Source organism: Lissotriton helveticus, chromosome 5_1 (assembly GCF_964261635.1).
Source record: "Lissotriton helveticus chromosome 5_1, aLisHel1.1, whole genome shotgun sequence".
Classification (NCBI taxonomy): Eukaryota; Metazoa; Chordata; class Amphibia; order Caudata; family Salamandridae; genus Lissotriton; species Lissotriton helveticus.
The window spans coordinates 1,809,200,614-1,809,216,046 of NC_136065.1; the positions used below are offsets into that span (position 1 = coordinate 1,809,200,614).

A 15,433-nucleotide genomic window follows, 5' to 3' on the forward strand; every position below is an offset into this window, starting at 1 on the left:
GTACTGCAACAGAAACCCACTTTCCCACAGTGCCCAAAATAATTCAATTTGAAACTCTTTGACACAATGGGCCGAGTAAAAGGCTTTTTTGTTAAGTTAATTTAAGTCTCTTTGCTGTACAGTGATGTTTCTGACTATTGCTCTTCAGTGATATGCCTCAAAACTTTCTCAAGAACTACAGCTGAATCTGTCCCTCTCTTTTGTTGCAGGTACCATATTGAAGTGAACCGTGTTCCTGCTGGTAACTGGGTCCTTATTGAGGGAGTAGACCAGCCTATTGTAAAGACTGCAACTATTACAGAGCCCAGAGGCAACGAGGAGGTAAGGCTTCTGAGAGAAGTTGCATCATTTCTATTTGAGCAGTGTAGCATGCTGTTGTAAACCGTACAGACCTGCATTTTCTCACAGCCAACCTGTAGGATTGCATGAGCAGCCCTTCTTACAATGCAGCATTACTAGCTGTAGGATTTTATTTTTTGCTCATCCGTCATTTTTAAATATTTTGCCTTTGAACTTGTTTACAGGCACAGATTTTCAGACCATTAAAGTTTAACACTACTTCGGTTATCAAAATTGCTGTGGAGCCTGTCAATCCTTCAGAGCTGCCCAAGATGTTGGATGGGTTAAGAAAAGTCAACAAAAGCTACCCTTCTCTCACCACGAAGGTTAGTGCTGGAAGTTAAATAGTGAGTACCTGGGGTGTTGTGACGGGGACACATGGGTTAGTATCCTAGGACTGCAGTAAGTGGATGTATTGTCGAGGGATTCAGGAGTTTCTGACTCATTTCATTTCATAAGGCTTTATTCGGAACAAAAAAATGCAATGTCCGTAAAAGCACATACAATTTCAAACAGTATTACAATAACCGATAAAAATCATGGTAGAAATTTTCATGAACAGAATAAATAATTAAAAAATCATGCTTTTTCTTGCCCTGATTGCTTTAAGAAGGAATGTGGTAGTAAAAAAACAGACATCAGGGTGGTACATGTTAAAGAGCAACTTCATTCATTACAGTCCTAACACCAAACTTGACAAATAGGGGTTTTAAAAAAGCTATGCGAAAATTTACATAAAGTTTACATAGCAATAAAAAGTGCAGAGTGCTTTGTGCAGTAATGTTGTCGCAAGGACACGGACCAGCCGGGTGCTTATTATTGGAAGGGAAGGCCACCAGGTGGTGCACAATCCCCAGCCTCAACCTCGTTAAAACAAACCGATGTGACGCTCTGGTTACTTGACTTAGATATGGTTGGTAACCCACACTCTCGTTAAATCTTGCGTGGAACACACAGGTAGTAGACGCCTCTCTGACTTATAGGATAGGAAGGCATACTTCAATTCAGTTTTGGGCAAACCTGAGGCAGCAAGTCTGTCCACTTTTAAGTCAAGCCCATAGATCTCCTGGTAACTGTTGATTATATATCTAATCCAAGGAATCTTTAAATGGTTGTCACCAGAAAGACAGTCACTGATAATGACTCTATTTAAAGATGTCTCCTCTTTCATCCAGATTGCACTCCATAACATTAACAGTCTTAAGGCAATCAGATCGGACAGATGTTGAATTCCGAGCTCACTGTGGACTATGTCGTTAGAGGCTGATTTGGGCAGGCACGAGAGTCTCTTTAAAAAGTGGTTTTCCTCCACTTGTAAACTCTCAGCTGTGGCAAATCCCCAGGCCCCAGCACCATAGAGGGCAATGGAGAGACATCTCGATTGACAAATCTTTAACATGTCTTTGATCCGTTTGTCCCCTAACTTGGTGGCAAATTTAAACCCCCGTGGGCACTTTTCGCCATCTTGGCCCGAACGTTGTTAAGCTCACAGGCCCAGCTACAATTCTTAGAGAATGTTAGGCCAAGATAGCAGAAGCTTTTGGGGCATCTGCCACTATAGTTTTTAAAACAATATCAACTTCATTAATGAAAAGAGTGAAAAGCAAGGGGGCGAGGACACACCCTTGCCTTATACCTCGCCCAATCTTGAACTTGGTTGTACAGTCCCCACTAGGACCGTATCGTACGCTGGTGCGCAGATTGACATAAAGTCGGGCCAAAAAATAGACGATACCCTCAGGTGCCCCCATTCTGTAGTAGGGGATCTCTGTGTATAGTCATAATCTAGTGAATAGTCCCGCCCATGTGCGTGGACCCCGGCAATCAAAAATAATCTTCTAAGTTGTCAGAAAATTGCAGAACTGCAAAGACACTTAAGAGAAAATTTAAAGACAAATAATGCAGCCTATATTCACAGGCTACACTGTCCAGTACTTCAACTAGAAAATTCCACCAAAAATCCACAAACAGCAAAGCCTGTCCAGATTTCACTTGCTTTAACAGCAAACACCCTCAGAAATGATAGAGAGGAAGGCATGGACAGACAAGCCCCATAGGCTGCCATTATGTGGCTTAAATAGGATACTGCGCCTTTAAGAGAACTTTCCAGAACTTCTCCCAGTATCCCAGAATGCATAGCAGGTCCCTCTCACTTTCAGTTCTTTTTTCCGGCTCCTGCTTACAGGACCCTGTGCATTGAGCTCTCCCTTTTTCAAGGGTTTATTGGATTTTTTTGCACTTTTTGGATTTAAAAGTGTTCTCATTTGATTCTTGGTGTTTCCTTTTCACTTCTGTGTGTTTGTTCAGGCTTTTAGGTATCTAAAATGCCTGCTTTATTCGACAAGTGCCCAGCATGTGGAAGGAAGAAGGCCAAGACTGATCCACACGACGTCTGCATTCTTTGCCTTCCTGACAAACATGTCCCTGAAGATTGTGACATCTGCCAGGCCTTTTCTACAAGGACCCTGAGGGAAAGGCAGAAGATTAGGCTCCAAGGCCTGGAAGAGAGGCGACTGCAGGCTGCAGGTGGGTCTAGGCAGGCTGGGAAGGCTCCCTCTGCCCCTGCTGAGGCCTCTGGGGGGCTCCCCAGAGGCAGGAAGACCAGCAAAAGGTCCCGGTCTCCGTCGACGTCGATAGCATCGACGACGACGTCGAGAGGGATGACGACGGTGTGTTCCCCTTTTCCCCGGGGCTCCGGGTCGAGATAGCGTGGGAGATCGCCGTCGAGAGGCCTGGCTAGGCCGCCGTCGAAGTCAGCGCCGACGTCGTCGAAGTCGAGGCATCGCCGTCGACGAAGACACCGGCGCTCGCCGTCGAAGCGACACCGCCGGTCGCCGTCGACCAGTTCGACGTCGAGGGGATCCTCGGCGTCGAGGACCGTGAGGAAGCGGTCATCGAGGAGAAAGAGTCGACGCTCGCCGTCGAGGTCGGACCGCTCGTCGTCGAGGGGGCGACGATCGTCGTCGAGGAAGAAACACTCGACGTCGAGGAGACGGCGTTCGACGCCAGAGTCGAGGGATCGCCGTTCCACGCCTGAAAAACGACGCTCGACATCGAGCAGGAAGAGATCAGCGTCACCAAGGATCTCAACCTCCTCTAAGAGGCGCAGGAGGGATTCTGGCGCCAAAAGTCACGCTGGATCTGGTGAAGGACGTCGGAGGCGTCGCTCACGCTCTGGAGGGTCTGGGTCACAGGCATCCTCCCTCGAAGAAGTCATCGGGCACGGTGTACTCAGTGGTATATACACCGCCAAGGCCTATGACCCCCTCCTCCTCTACCGAAGGAGGCTCCTCCGGCTAAGCTGCCGCTCCCCTCCCTGCGTCCGCCGTCTCCTGCGGGGCAGCCTCCACCGCCGGTCCCTCCTCATAGGCCACCGAGGTCGGTGTCGCTGCCTCTGCTTCCGACACCTCCTAAGGGTACGCCTACCCCGAAGCCCCAGGATAGGCCACGGAAGACGCCTCCACGGAAACCGGTGGAGCGCCCACGTGCTGGGAGGTCACGCTCCCGCTCCAGGAGGAGGGAACGTTCGCGTCACAGGTCTTCCACACGATCTAGACGGCGCCACAGGAGACACAGGTCTCGTTCACGGACCCGGTCGTCTGGGACCAGGGACTACTCCCCAACCTTGTCAGATTCGCCGGACACGAGGGTTTCACCGGTCGACGATCTGGTGTCCTTCCAGGACGTGCTGTTACGGGGTGCGCCGAAATTGGGCATTACTTTGACGGTGCCCACTCCAAAGACTTCGGTCATCTTCGAGACGCTCCATCAGAAGCATTTGTCTCGGCCGTTACTACCACTGGTGTCGGGCCTGGAAGAACCGGCCCTGGATCTTTTCCTCACTCCAGCGGTGACTAAGGCGGCACCTTCCAGACTGCAGAAGAAGTACTGGGCTCCGGACTCGGACCCGGCCTTTCTAAGGCTGGAGCCCCCTCCAGACTCGGTGATTGTGACGGCGGCGCGCAAACAGCATGCCACCACGCCTTCCTCCACAGTTCCGCCAGATAAGGAATCTAGGTGGTTGGATTCATCTGGGAGGAGAGTTTGTGGGACCTCGGCGACCTCAATGAAGGCAGCTAGTGCCACTGCCTTGTTGGGTCGGTATGACAGAGCCCTCTGGGAATCCCTTCAACAATTCGTGGAGCTCCTTCCGTGGGACAAGCGGGAAGACTTCCAGGAGGTGCTTAACGAAGGAATGTTGGTGGTGAATCAAGTCATCAGCGCTGCAGCCGACTCTTCTCTTCTGGCGGCGCATGGTTTCTGCCACGGAATAAACCAGCGACGACATGCATGGCTCCGCCTTACGTCTCTGAAACCGGACGCTCAGCAGAGGGTTGCCAATCTGCCATTCTCTGGCGAAACCGTGTTCGGGAAGTACGCTGATGACGAAATGGCCCGCATGAAGGCGGAAGCTGAAACGCTCACAGCGGTGGGTTTGGAGAAACCCAAGGAGACCAAGAAGACGTACCGTCCGTTCCAACGCCGGTTCGGTGGTCAAGGCAGAGGGCGTGGCCAGTCTTCTGGACAACAGCAGCAACAACAACAGCAGCAGTTCAGAAGACCTTTCCAGAAACGCCAGAGGGGCAGAGGCGGCCATCAGTCGGCACCAGCGACTAAGGGCCAGGCCGGGTCTAGGCCCTGAGCACTTACTTCCCCGACAACTGTTACCCGCTCCGGTGGGGGGAAGCATTCAATCTTTTCTGGCAGAGTGGAGAAAAATTACTCAGGACAAGTGGGTGCTGAATATTGTTTGCAATGGATACAGTCTTCGGTTCATCAGCCCATCTCCATCAATTCCTCCGGTCGGCTCGCAGTATCAGCTGCGCGAGCTCCAGGCGGAGGCCGATATCCTGTTAAGGAAAAGGGCGATCGAAGTCGTACCTCTGTCTCAAAGAGGAAGAGGTCTGTACTCCCGGTTCTTTCTGGTTCGAAAAAAGGACAAGAACGAGTTTAGGCCCATTCTGGATTTGCGACAAGCAAACAAGTGGATTCGCAGAGAGAAGTTTCGCATGCTGTCGTTGCATCAGATTTATCCTCAGCTGCAACGGGGAGACTGGCTGTGTGCCATCGACCTCCAGGATGCGTACTTCCATGTGCCCATTGCACACAAACACAGGAAGTTCCTGCGGTTCCAAGTCGGCGCCAATCACTATCAATACACAGTACTGCCATTCGGACTGAAGTCTGCGCCGAGAACATTCTCAAAGTGCATGGCGGTGGTGGCAGCACACCTAAGGAAGAACAAGGTGTTTGTCTACCCGTACCTGGACGACTGGTTGATCAAGGCCTCCTCCTTCACGGAAGCGCAAGCACACTTCCAGAAGACGTGCGTTCTCTTGAACAAGCTGGGGTTGCACATCAACATGTCCAAGTCGGTTCCGACTCCAGTCCAGTGCATTCAGTACTTGGGGGCCTCCATCTATACGCTGTCAGCAAGCGTGTCTCCTTCGGAGGAGCGATGATTATCACTGCTTCGGAAGGCTCGGGATCTCATGACCGCTCCATCCACGACAGTGAGGATGGTGTCTTCTCTACTGGGATCGATGGCCTCCTGTATCTTCCTGATGCCACATGCACGGCTGCACATGAGACCGTTGCAAGAGTGCTTGGAGGATCAGTGGGATCAGAGGAGAGGATCTTGGGACGACAAGATACGTCTATCTCTGCATGCTCTTCAGTCTCTGAAGTGGTGGTGTTCAGCGGAGAATCTCCTCAGAGGGGTTCCCTTCCACAAGGACATTCCCACTCAGGTTATCGTGACGGATGCTTCTCTCCAGGGCTGGGGAGCGCATTCTGGAGACCTACAGATTCAAGGGACGTGGTCCCCTACGGAGTCCACGTACCACATCAATTTCCTGGAACTCAGAGCTGTTCACTTGGCGCTGAAGGCTTTTCACCCGTCCTTCCAGACCGACTCTCTACTTGTGCAAATAGACAATACGACCACGATGTATTACCTCAACAAGCAGGGAGGATCGAGGTCACGCATCCTGTCGCAGGAGGCGCAGGCGATCTGGCGTTGGCTTCTGGCTCGAGGACTGACGATAACGGCTACCCATCTGCCAGGTGTGCAGAATGTTCAGGCAGACGCACTGAGCAGACTGATTCAGGAAAACCACGAATGGGTCATAAACGACGAAGTACTAGGAGAAGTCTTCGCAAGGTGGGGGACTCCAGACGTAGATCTGTTTGCCACCGCCGAAAACAGCAAATGCCGAGGCTTCGCCTCCAGGTACTACCAGCCGGGGACGCTGGGGAACGCGTTATGGATCGACTGGTCGAACAGCTTTCTGTACGCTTTTCCACCCATTCCCCTGATTCCGACGGTTCTCATCAAGCTGTCCCAGTCCAGGGCGCGGATGATACTGATTGCCCCAGAATGGCCCAGACAGTGGTGGTTCGCGGACCTGCTTCACCGGTCTCTCCTTCCTCACATTCGGCTGCCGTGCACGCCGGACCTTCTCACGAAGTTCGGGGGGCTGATGTTGCACCCCAACCTCTCGTCTTTGAGTTTGGCAGCATGGCTCCTGAGTTAGTGCAATATGGTCATCTGAATCTCCCTGCAGATTGTATGGACATACTGAAGGAGTCTAAGAGACCTTCCACTAGGACTTCCTATGCTTATAAGTGGAAGAGATTTTGTACCTGGTGCAGGTCTAAGAACTATGATCCGACGACTTGTAAGGAAGATGTCATCCTTCCGTATCTTCTACATTTGGCGCAGTCTGGCCTTAATGTCCATTCTATTAAGGTTCATCTTGCTGCATTGACTGCCTACAGGAAATGCCCTTCGCAGACTTCCTTCTTCCAGATCCCTGTGATCAAAGATTTCTTGGAAGGCTTGAAGAAAGTGTTCCCTCCTGTCAGGCTTCCTTCGCCTTCATGGGAATTGAATGTGGTGCTGTCCAGGTTGATGAAGGAGCCTTTTGAACCTATTCATAAGGCTTCGTTGCAGCACCTGTCCTGGAAGGCGGCGTTCCTCGTGGCCATTACATCGGCCCGCAGGGTGAGTGAAATTCAGGCGTTGTGTTGCCAAGAACCTTGTACTGTATTTCATGCTGCTAAGGTCGTTATGCGTACTCACCCTAAATTTCTTCCCAAGGTTATTTCTGATTTTCATGTCAACCAGACCATCACTTTGCCTACGTTTTTTCAGAATCCTTCATCTCCAGCGGAAAGGTCGTTACATTCCCTGGATGTTAGGAGGGTCTTGACATTTTATCTGGATAAGACCAAAGATATTCGTAGGTCTGACCAATTGTTTATCACTTATGGATCTGTCAGGACGGGTCTTGCTACCTCTAAGCAGTCTATCTCTAGGTGGATTGTGTCCTGCATACAGTTATGTTACCAAAAAGCTAATAAGACCTTAGGAGGTAAGCCTAAGGCTCATTCCACCAGGGGCAAAGCTGCCACGACAGCTTTGCTCCGTAATGTTCCGATTGCAGAAATCTGCAAGGCGGCCACTTGGAAGTCGGTTCATACCTTTGCTAAGCATTACTGCCTGGACACGGATGCCAGGGCAGACGCTGAGGTTGGGCCGGCTTCGCTGCGAAATCTGTTCGCACAATAGTGGCGTTAACTCTCCTTTCTCCACCGCCGCTTTGGTGTGGGGATGGGCTTGCCATTCTATTCACTAGATTATGACTATACACAGAGATCATGACTATACACAGAGATCCCCTACTACAGAAGGAGTAGTTTCTGTCCTGTAACTCCAGTTCTGTAGTAGGGGTATCTCTGTTATAGTCATAAGCGCCCTCCCGCCTCCCCGGTGGAGAGAGATGTTCAGTTGAGGAATGCGACGGGTCTGGCGTGTTACGCCTTCAAAAAGAACTGAAAGTGAGAGGGACCTGCTATGGATACTGGGATAAGTTCTGGAAAGTTCTCTTAAAGGCGCAGTATCCTATTTAAGCCACATAATGGCAGCCTATGGGGCTTGTCTGTCCATGCCTTCCTCTCTATCATTTCTGAGGGTGTTTGCTGTTAAAGCAAGGGAAATCTGGACAGGCTTTGCTGTTTGTGGATTTTTGGTGGAATTTTCTAGTTGAAGTACTGGACAGTTAGCCTGTGAATATAGGCTGCATTATTTGTCTTTAAATTTTCTCTTAAGTGTCTTTGCAGTTCTGCAATTTTCTGACAACTTAAGAGATTATTTTTGATTGCCGGGGTCCACGCACATGGGCGGGACTATTCACTAGATTATGACGATAACAGAGATACCCCTACTACAGACCTGGAGTTACAGGACAGAAACTACTCCTTTCTAACAATTTGGCCCAGAGGATGACATGGTCCACCATGTCGAAGGCACTACACAGATCTGCAAAGCAGAGATAGAGAGAGCACGTCTTAGCCTGAGTATACTTTCCTATCAGAAGTTCGAGATTTAGACATTGTTCTATAGTTCCTCGCCCCTTTCTAAAGCCGTATTGGCTGTTGGCAAGGATACCTTTAGAAGAAGCCCATTCTTCCAACCTGGTTAATAACACCCTGCTCATTATTTTCACTGAGAAATCTAACAGGGAGATGGGGCGATAGGGGGGACGTCAAGAACTATCTCTTTTCTTATAGATTGGTATAATGATAGATTCCTCCCACGTTGGAGGGACACCATTACATACAGCACGTTAAAAACATTGGTTAACATTGGGCCTCATAGCTCAGGGACTAATTTATACACATCGATGGGGACCCCATCAGGGCCCTGAGCCTTTCCCCAGAACTGCTTGTCTCTAGGTGATAACTTAACCTGCCCTTTCCTAGGAATCCTGAACATTATAATGTGTGTACTTCATTCTCAAGGTGCGATTTGCTGAACAGGGCTGCTTACTCTGCTTCCTAAATTATACTCATTGAGCAGTCTCCTCATGGAGACTGAGGCCTCGTGTGCTGTGTGCTCCTCCAGACAGAGCCTCCTTCCTAGCTTTTGACCATTTGACTTTCATACTAACATATTACATTGAGCATATAGACCTATGGACCAATATGGATATATGTTGCTGGTAGGTTTAGGTAGAAGAATATAAATGATAACTTAAACTCCTTGAAAACGATGAATCCCCCCCTGGGAGCACTCATGCATGAATGCCAATTATAAATTGTATATATTATTAAGTAATGTATTATAGAATGTAGTTAGAATCCGCATCATTTATTTTGAATGCTCACAGTCCAGGACATTGTTTTCATACTGATAACTAGAAGAGACGTCATCAACTGTGGAACATTTTACACTTTCTATAGTATTGTGAATTAACCTGAAAGTTGTGCATCATAATGAAGGCGAGTACGAGTGAACTATTTTCTCCAGCAGTATTCTGTGAAAGACTTCATGTGTGGCGATAATTTGAGAGTTTGCTTTCAACCTGAATGTCAAGGCAGCCTGAAGCCTCAGGTTTGTGCTTAACCGTAGTTATTTTCTTTGTTATAGGTGGAGGAGTCAGGAGAGCATGTCATCCTAGGCACAGGAGAGTTGTACCTGGACTGTGTGATGCACGATTTACGGAAGATGTACTCTGAAATTGATATCAAGGTGAGGAAGTGGGAATATGCATGATCTCCCCAAAAATATGTCTAGACTCTGCTTTCCTCATGACACTCCTTCCCCACCTATCACGTAACAAACATTGGTAAAAACCAATAGGTCCCGCCTTTGGAACCTATCGGCTTTGTCAGTGGTCTTTAGCCAAGCTGTAAGTCATCGCAGATGCTGTGCAGTATGGCTAAATAAGAAAAACAATCCTGTGATGCATCCGCTTCTGTTTTCTTTTATTTGCAAATTACGGTGGACTCTGCAAATAAAAAGCCAAAAATGCACTTTTTTTTTTTTGCTATGGGGGATGAGGCTAAATGTGAAAAACAAGCCTATGAGGCATCCGCTTCTGTTTTCTTTTATTTTCAAATCCGGGTTCGCTCAACTTATAAAAAGACAAAAATTCCTTTTATTTTTTTGCTATGGGGATGAGGCAGCAAATGCAACTGAGAGAAAGGTGGCATGAGTGGAGAGAACCGCTGACACAGAAAGAGCAACATGGAGCACTGGGGTAGGGAAGAAAAGCAAACAGATGCGATAGAAAGCATGGTGTAGCTTGGGGGGAGGGGAGTCGCACATGAGTGGGCATATCATATAGGGTGCTGGAGAGAAGCACATGGGTAACAGAGAGCAAATACAGCCTGCTGGGGCGGAGGGGGTGGGGAGCGAGAGAAGTACACCAAGGAGAGAGTTGGAAAGCACACACACTCCCATGGAGTGCTTAACCCAAAAAAGTAGTACTTGAAAAGTATTTACAACAAGGGGTGGTGATGGACAGAGTCTCTGAATTAAGCAGAGTACTCTCACCCAGTCAAGAGATCAGGGCTAGATCCAACACTGTTTTTTAGCTCATTGCACCATCCCAGTTTCAGAACCTGGCTGTATGCAAATTAGTCTGTCCCTGGCCCAGTGCATCATGGGAACAGGGCAGACCAGACTACAAAAGCCAATTCTTACACTGGGAAGGAAACAAGCTTCTGCCATTTCAGGAGTCTTCGGCCCGGCTTGCTTGAATCCTGATGGTGCAATGAGCAAGGGACTCACATCTGAGTATACCCTTCCACGCTTAGGGTGGACAAAATTATTTACAACAAGGGGTGTCTCCTTTCTGGTGAAGAATTGGCTTGGTAGTTTGGTCTGCCCTGTTCCCATGATGCACTGGGCCAGGGACAGACTAATTTGCATATAGCCAGGTTCTGAGCTGGGATGGGGCAGTGAGATAAATAACGGTAATGGATCAAGCCCTGATCTTTGGACTGGGTAAGAGTGGTCTGCTTAATTCAGACACTCTGTTCATCACCACCCCCTTTTCTGTATCGTTTTTGGCCACTATAGGTGTGGCAGGGTATACTCAGACATGAGTCCCTTTCTCACTGCTCCATCAGGATTCAAGCAAGCCGGGCCGAAGAGGCTGAAATGCCAGAAACCGGTCCCCGGTAGCTTGTCTCCTTTCTGGTGAAGAATTGGCTTGGTAGTTTGGTCTGCCCTGTTCCCATGATGCACTGGGCCAGGGACAGACTAATTTGCATATAGCCAGGTTCTGAGCTGGGATGGGGCAGTGAGATAAATAACGGTGATGGATCAAGCCCTGATCTTTGGACTGGGTAAGAGTGGTCTGCTTAATTCAGACACTCTGTTCATCACCACCCCCTTTTCTGTATCGTTTTTGGCCACTATAGGTGTGGCAGGGTATACTCAGACATAAGTCCCTTTCTCACTGCTCCATCAGGATTCAAGCAAGCCGGGCCGAAGAGGCTGAAATGCCAGAAACCGGTCCCCGGTAGCTTGTCTCCTTTCTGGTGAAGAATTGGCTTGGTAGTTTGGTCTGCCCTGTTCCCATGATGCACTGGGCCAGGGACAGACTAATTTGCATATAGCCAGGTTCTGAGCTGGGATGGGGCAGTGAGATAAATAACGGTGATGGATCAAGCCCTGATCTTTGGACTGGGTAAGAGTGGTCTGCTTAATTCAGACACTCTGTTCATCACCACCCCCTTTTCTGTATCGTTTTTGGCCACTATAGGTGTGGCAGAGTATACTCAGACATGAGTCCCTTTCTCACTGCTCCATCAGGATTCAAGCAAGCCGGGCCGAAGAGGCTGAAATGCCAGAAACCGGTCCCCGGTAGCTTGTCTCCTTTCTGGTGAAGAATTGGCTTGGTAGTTTGGTCTGCCCTGTTCCCATGATGCACTGGGCCAGGGACAGACTAATTTGCATATAGCCAGGTTCTGAGCTGGGATGGGGCAGTGAGATAAATAACGGTGATGGATCAAGCCCTGATCTTTGGACTGGGTAAGAGTGGTCTGCTTAATTCAGACACTCTGTTCATCACCACCCCCTTTTCTGTATCGTTTTTGGCCACTATAGGTGTGGCAGGGTATACTCAGACATGAGTCCCTTTCTCACTGCTCCATCAGGATTCAAGCAAGCCGGGCCGAAGAGGCTGAAATGCCAGAAACCGGTCCCCAGTAGCTTGTCTCCTTTCTGGTGAAGAATTGGCTTGGTAGTTTGGTCTGCCCTGTTCCCATGATGCACTGGGCCAGGGACAGACTAATTTGCATATAGCCAGGTTCTGAGCTGGGATGGGGCAGTGAGATAAATAACGGTGATGGATCAAGCCCTGATCTTTGGACTGGGTAAGAGTGGTCTGCTTAATTCAGACACTCTGTTCATCACCACCCCCTTTTCTGTATCGTTTTTGGCCACTATAGGTGTGGCAGGGTATACTCAGACATGAGTCCCTTTCTCACTGCTCCATCAGGATTCAAGCAAGCCGGGCCGAAGAGGCTGAAATGCCAGAAACCGGTCCCCGGTAGCTTGTCTCCTTTCTGGTGAAGAATTGGCTTGGTAGTTTGGTCTGCCCTGTTCCCATGATGCACTGGGCCAGGGACAGACTAATTTGCATATAGCCAGGTTCTGAGCTGGGATGGGGCAGTGAGATAAATAACGGTGATGGATCAAGCCCTGATCTTTGGACTGGGTAAGAGTGGTCTGCTTAATTCAGACACTCTGTTCATCACCACCCCCTTTTCTGTATCGTTTTTGGCCACTATAGGTGTGGCAGAGTATACTCAGACATGAGTCCCTTTCTCACTGCTCCATCAGGATTCAAGCAAGCCGGGCCGAAGAGGCTGAAATGCCAGAAACCGGTCCCCGGTAGCTTGTCTCCTTTCTGGTGAAGAATTGGCTTGGTAGTTTGGTCTGCCCTGTTCCCATGATGCACTGGGCCAGGGACAGACTAATTTGCATATAGCCAGGTTCTGAGCTGGGATGGGGCAGTGAGATAAATAACGGTGATGGATCAAGCCCTGATCTTTGGACTGGGTAAGAGTGGTCTGCTTAATTCAGACACTCTGTTCATCACCACCCCCTTTTCTGTATCGTTTTTGGCCACTATAGGTGTGGCAGGGTATACTCAGACATGAGTCCCTTTCTCACTGCTCCATCAGGATTCAAGCAAGCCGGGCCGAAGAGGCTGAAATGCCAGAAACCGGTCCCCGGTAGCTTGTCTCCTTTCTGGTGAAGAATTGGCTTGGTAGTTTGGTCTGCCCTGTTCCCATGATGCACTGGGCCAGGGACAGACTAATTTGCATATAGCCAGGTTCTGAGCTGGGATGGGGCAGTGAGATAAATAACGGTGATGGATCAAGCCCTGATCTTTGGACTGGGTAAGAGTGGTCTGCTTAATTCAGACACTCTGTATATCACCACCCCCTTTTCTGTATCGTTTTTGGCCACTATAGGTGTGGCAGGGTATACTCAGACATGAGTCCCTTTCTCACTGCTCCATCAGGATTCAAGCAAGCCGGGCCGAAGAGGCTGAAATGCCAGAAACCGGTCCCCGGTAGCTTGTCTCCTTTCTGGTGAAGAATTGGCTTGGTAGTTTGGTCTTCCCTGTTCCCATGATGCACTGGGCCAGGGACAGACTAATTTGCATATAGCCAGGTTCTGAGCTGGGATGGGGCAGTGAGATAAATAACGGTGATGGATCAAGCCCTGATCTTTGGACTGGGTAAGAGTGGTCTGCTTAATTCAGACACTCTGTTCATCACCACCCCCTTTTCTGTATCGTTTTTGGCCACTATAGGTGTGGCAGGGTATACTCAGACATGAGTCCCTTTCTCACTGCTCCATCAGGATTCAAGCAAGCCGGGCCGAAGAGGCTGAAATGCCAGAAACCGGTCTCCGGTAGCTTGTCTCCTTTCTGGTGAAGAATTGGCTTGGTAGTTTGGTCTGCCCTGTTCCCATGATGCACTGGGCCAGGGACAGACTAATTTGCATATAGCCAGGTTCTGAGCTGGGATGGGGCAGTGAGATAAATAACGGTGATGGATCAAGCCCTGATCTTTGGACTGGGTAAGAGTGGTCTGCTTAATTCAGACACTCTGTTCATCACCACCCCCTTTTCTGTATCGTTTTTGGCCACTATAGGTGTGGCAGGGTATACTCAGACATGAGTCCCTTTCTCACTGCTCCATCAGGATTCAAGCAAGCCGGGCCGAAGAGGCTGAAATGCCAGAAACCGGTCCCCGGTAGCTTGTCTCCTTTCTGGTGAAGAATTGGCTTGGTAGTTTGGTCTGCCCTGTTCCCATGATGCACTGGGCCAGGGACAGACTAATTTGCATATAGCCAGGTTCTGAGCTGGGATGGGGCAGTGAGATAAATAACGGTGATGGATCAAGCCCTGATCTTTGGACTGGGTAAGAGCGGTCTGCTTAATTCAGACACTCTGTTCATCACCACCCCCTTTTCTGTATCGTACTTGAAAAGTAAGCAGTGAAAGGACACAGGTCCATTCTCCAGGGGAGAGACTGGTACAAGAAGAGGCAGTAAAGCCCATACAAGCATTAGCAGGATTGCTTCTCGTTTCAGAGAATATCCCTTCCTCTTCCTCCTTATAATTCTTGAATTGAGAATACCTCCTTTATCATAGATACCTCCCTGGTTTTTCTCGCGTCAGCTATTTATAGTCTATTATCTTTGGAACGTGCGACCCCTCTCTGGCTCTTTCACACCTTTGACGGTGATCCACCTAGAGGTCAAAACGCTGTTGACTCTCTCCCATGAGCAATATCTTACTGGAAATGTTGAAAGCTATTGTTTGTACACTGGAAATATTCTCTCACAGTGTGTGCCATGTGCGAGCACTGGTCACTCTTAACTATTAAAATAGAATTCGTTTTTAAACTTAGTAATTCTGCTTATCGAGTAAAATGTGTACTTTTAGCACGTAAATTCTCATTCAGTATTTATTTTGTTAAACTTTTTTATATTCCGTGTTTGATTGCTTTCTGCATTCAATTTGATATGAAGTATTGTTCCTTATAATGAACTCTGTGACCACAGGTTCCTATTTATCCTAAGCAGACCCTTGTTTTTTCTACCTGTTCACAAGATACTTCTGCACAAGTGTGTATAGCTTCAGTAGGCTCTGAACTCAGTGAGTTCGGGAGAAATGAGATCAAGATCTTGATCCATGCAACAAAGTCACTGGACTGGTAGATCAAAATGACAATTTCGCTGGACAAGTTATGAAAATGACTGACTGTAGCCAAGGAA

The 15,433-nt window shown here is 48.8% G+C and overlaps 1 protein-coding gene across 2 annotated transcripts in view; it reads left to right on the top strand.

Moving 5' to 3' along the window:
- Window positions 1-15,433, top strand: part of EFTUD2 (elongation factor Tu GTP binding domain containing 2) — a 283,894-nt gene that overhangs the window by 232,544 nt on the left and 35,917 nt on the right. For both annotated transcript variants that reach the window (XM_078645140.1, XM_078645139.1), the window contains exons 17-19: window positions 210-321; window positions 525-665; window positions 9,773-9,874. In XM_078645140.1, the coding sequence (XP_078501266.1) occupies window positions 210-321; window positions 525-665; window positions 9,773-9,874 (355 nt within the window). The remainder of the gene's footprint in view (window positions 1-209; window positions 322-524; window positions 666-9,772; window positions 9,875-15,433) is intronic.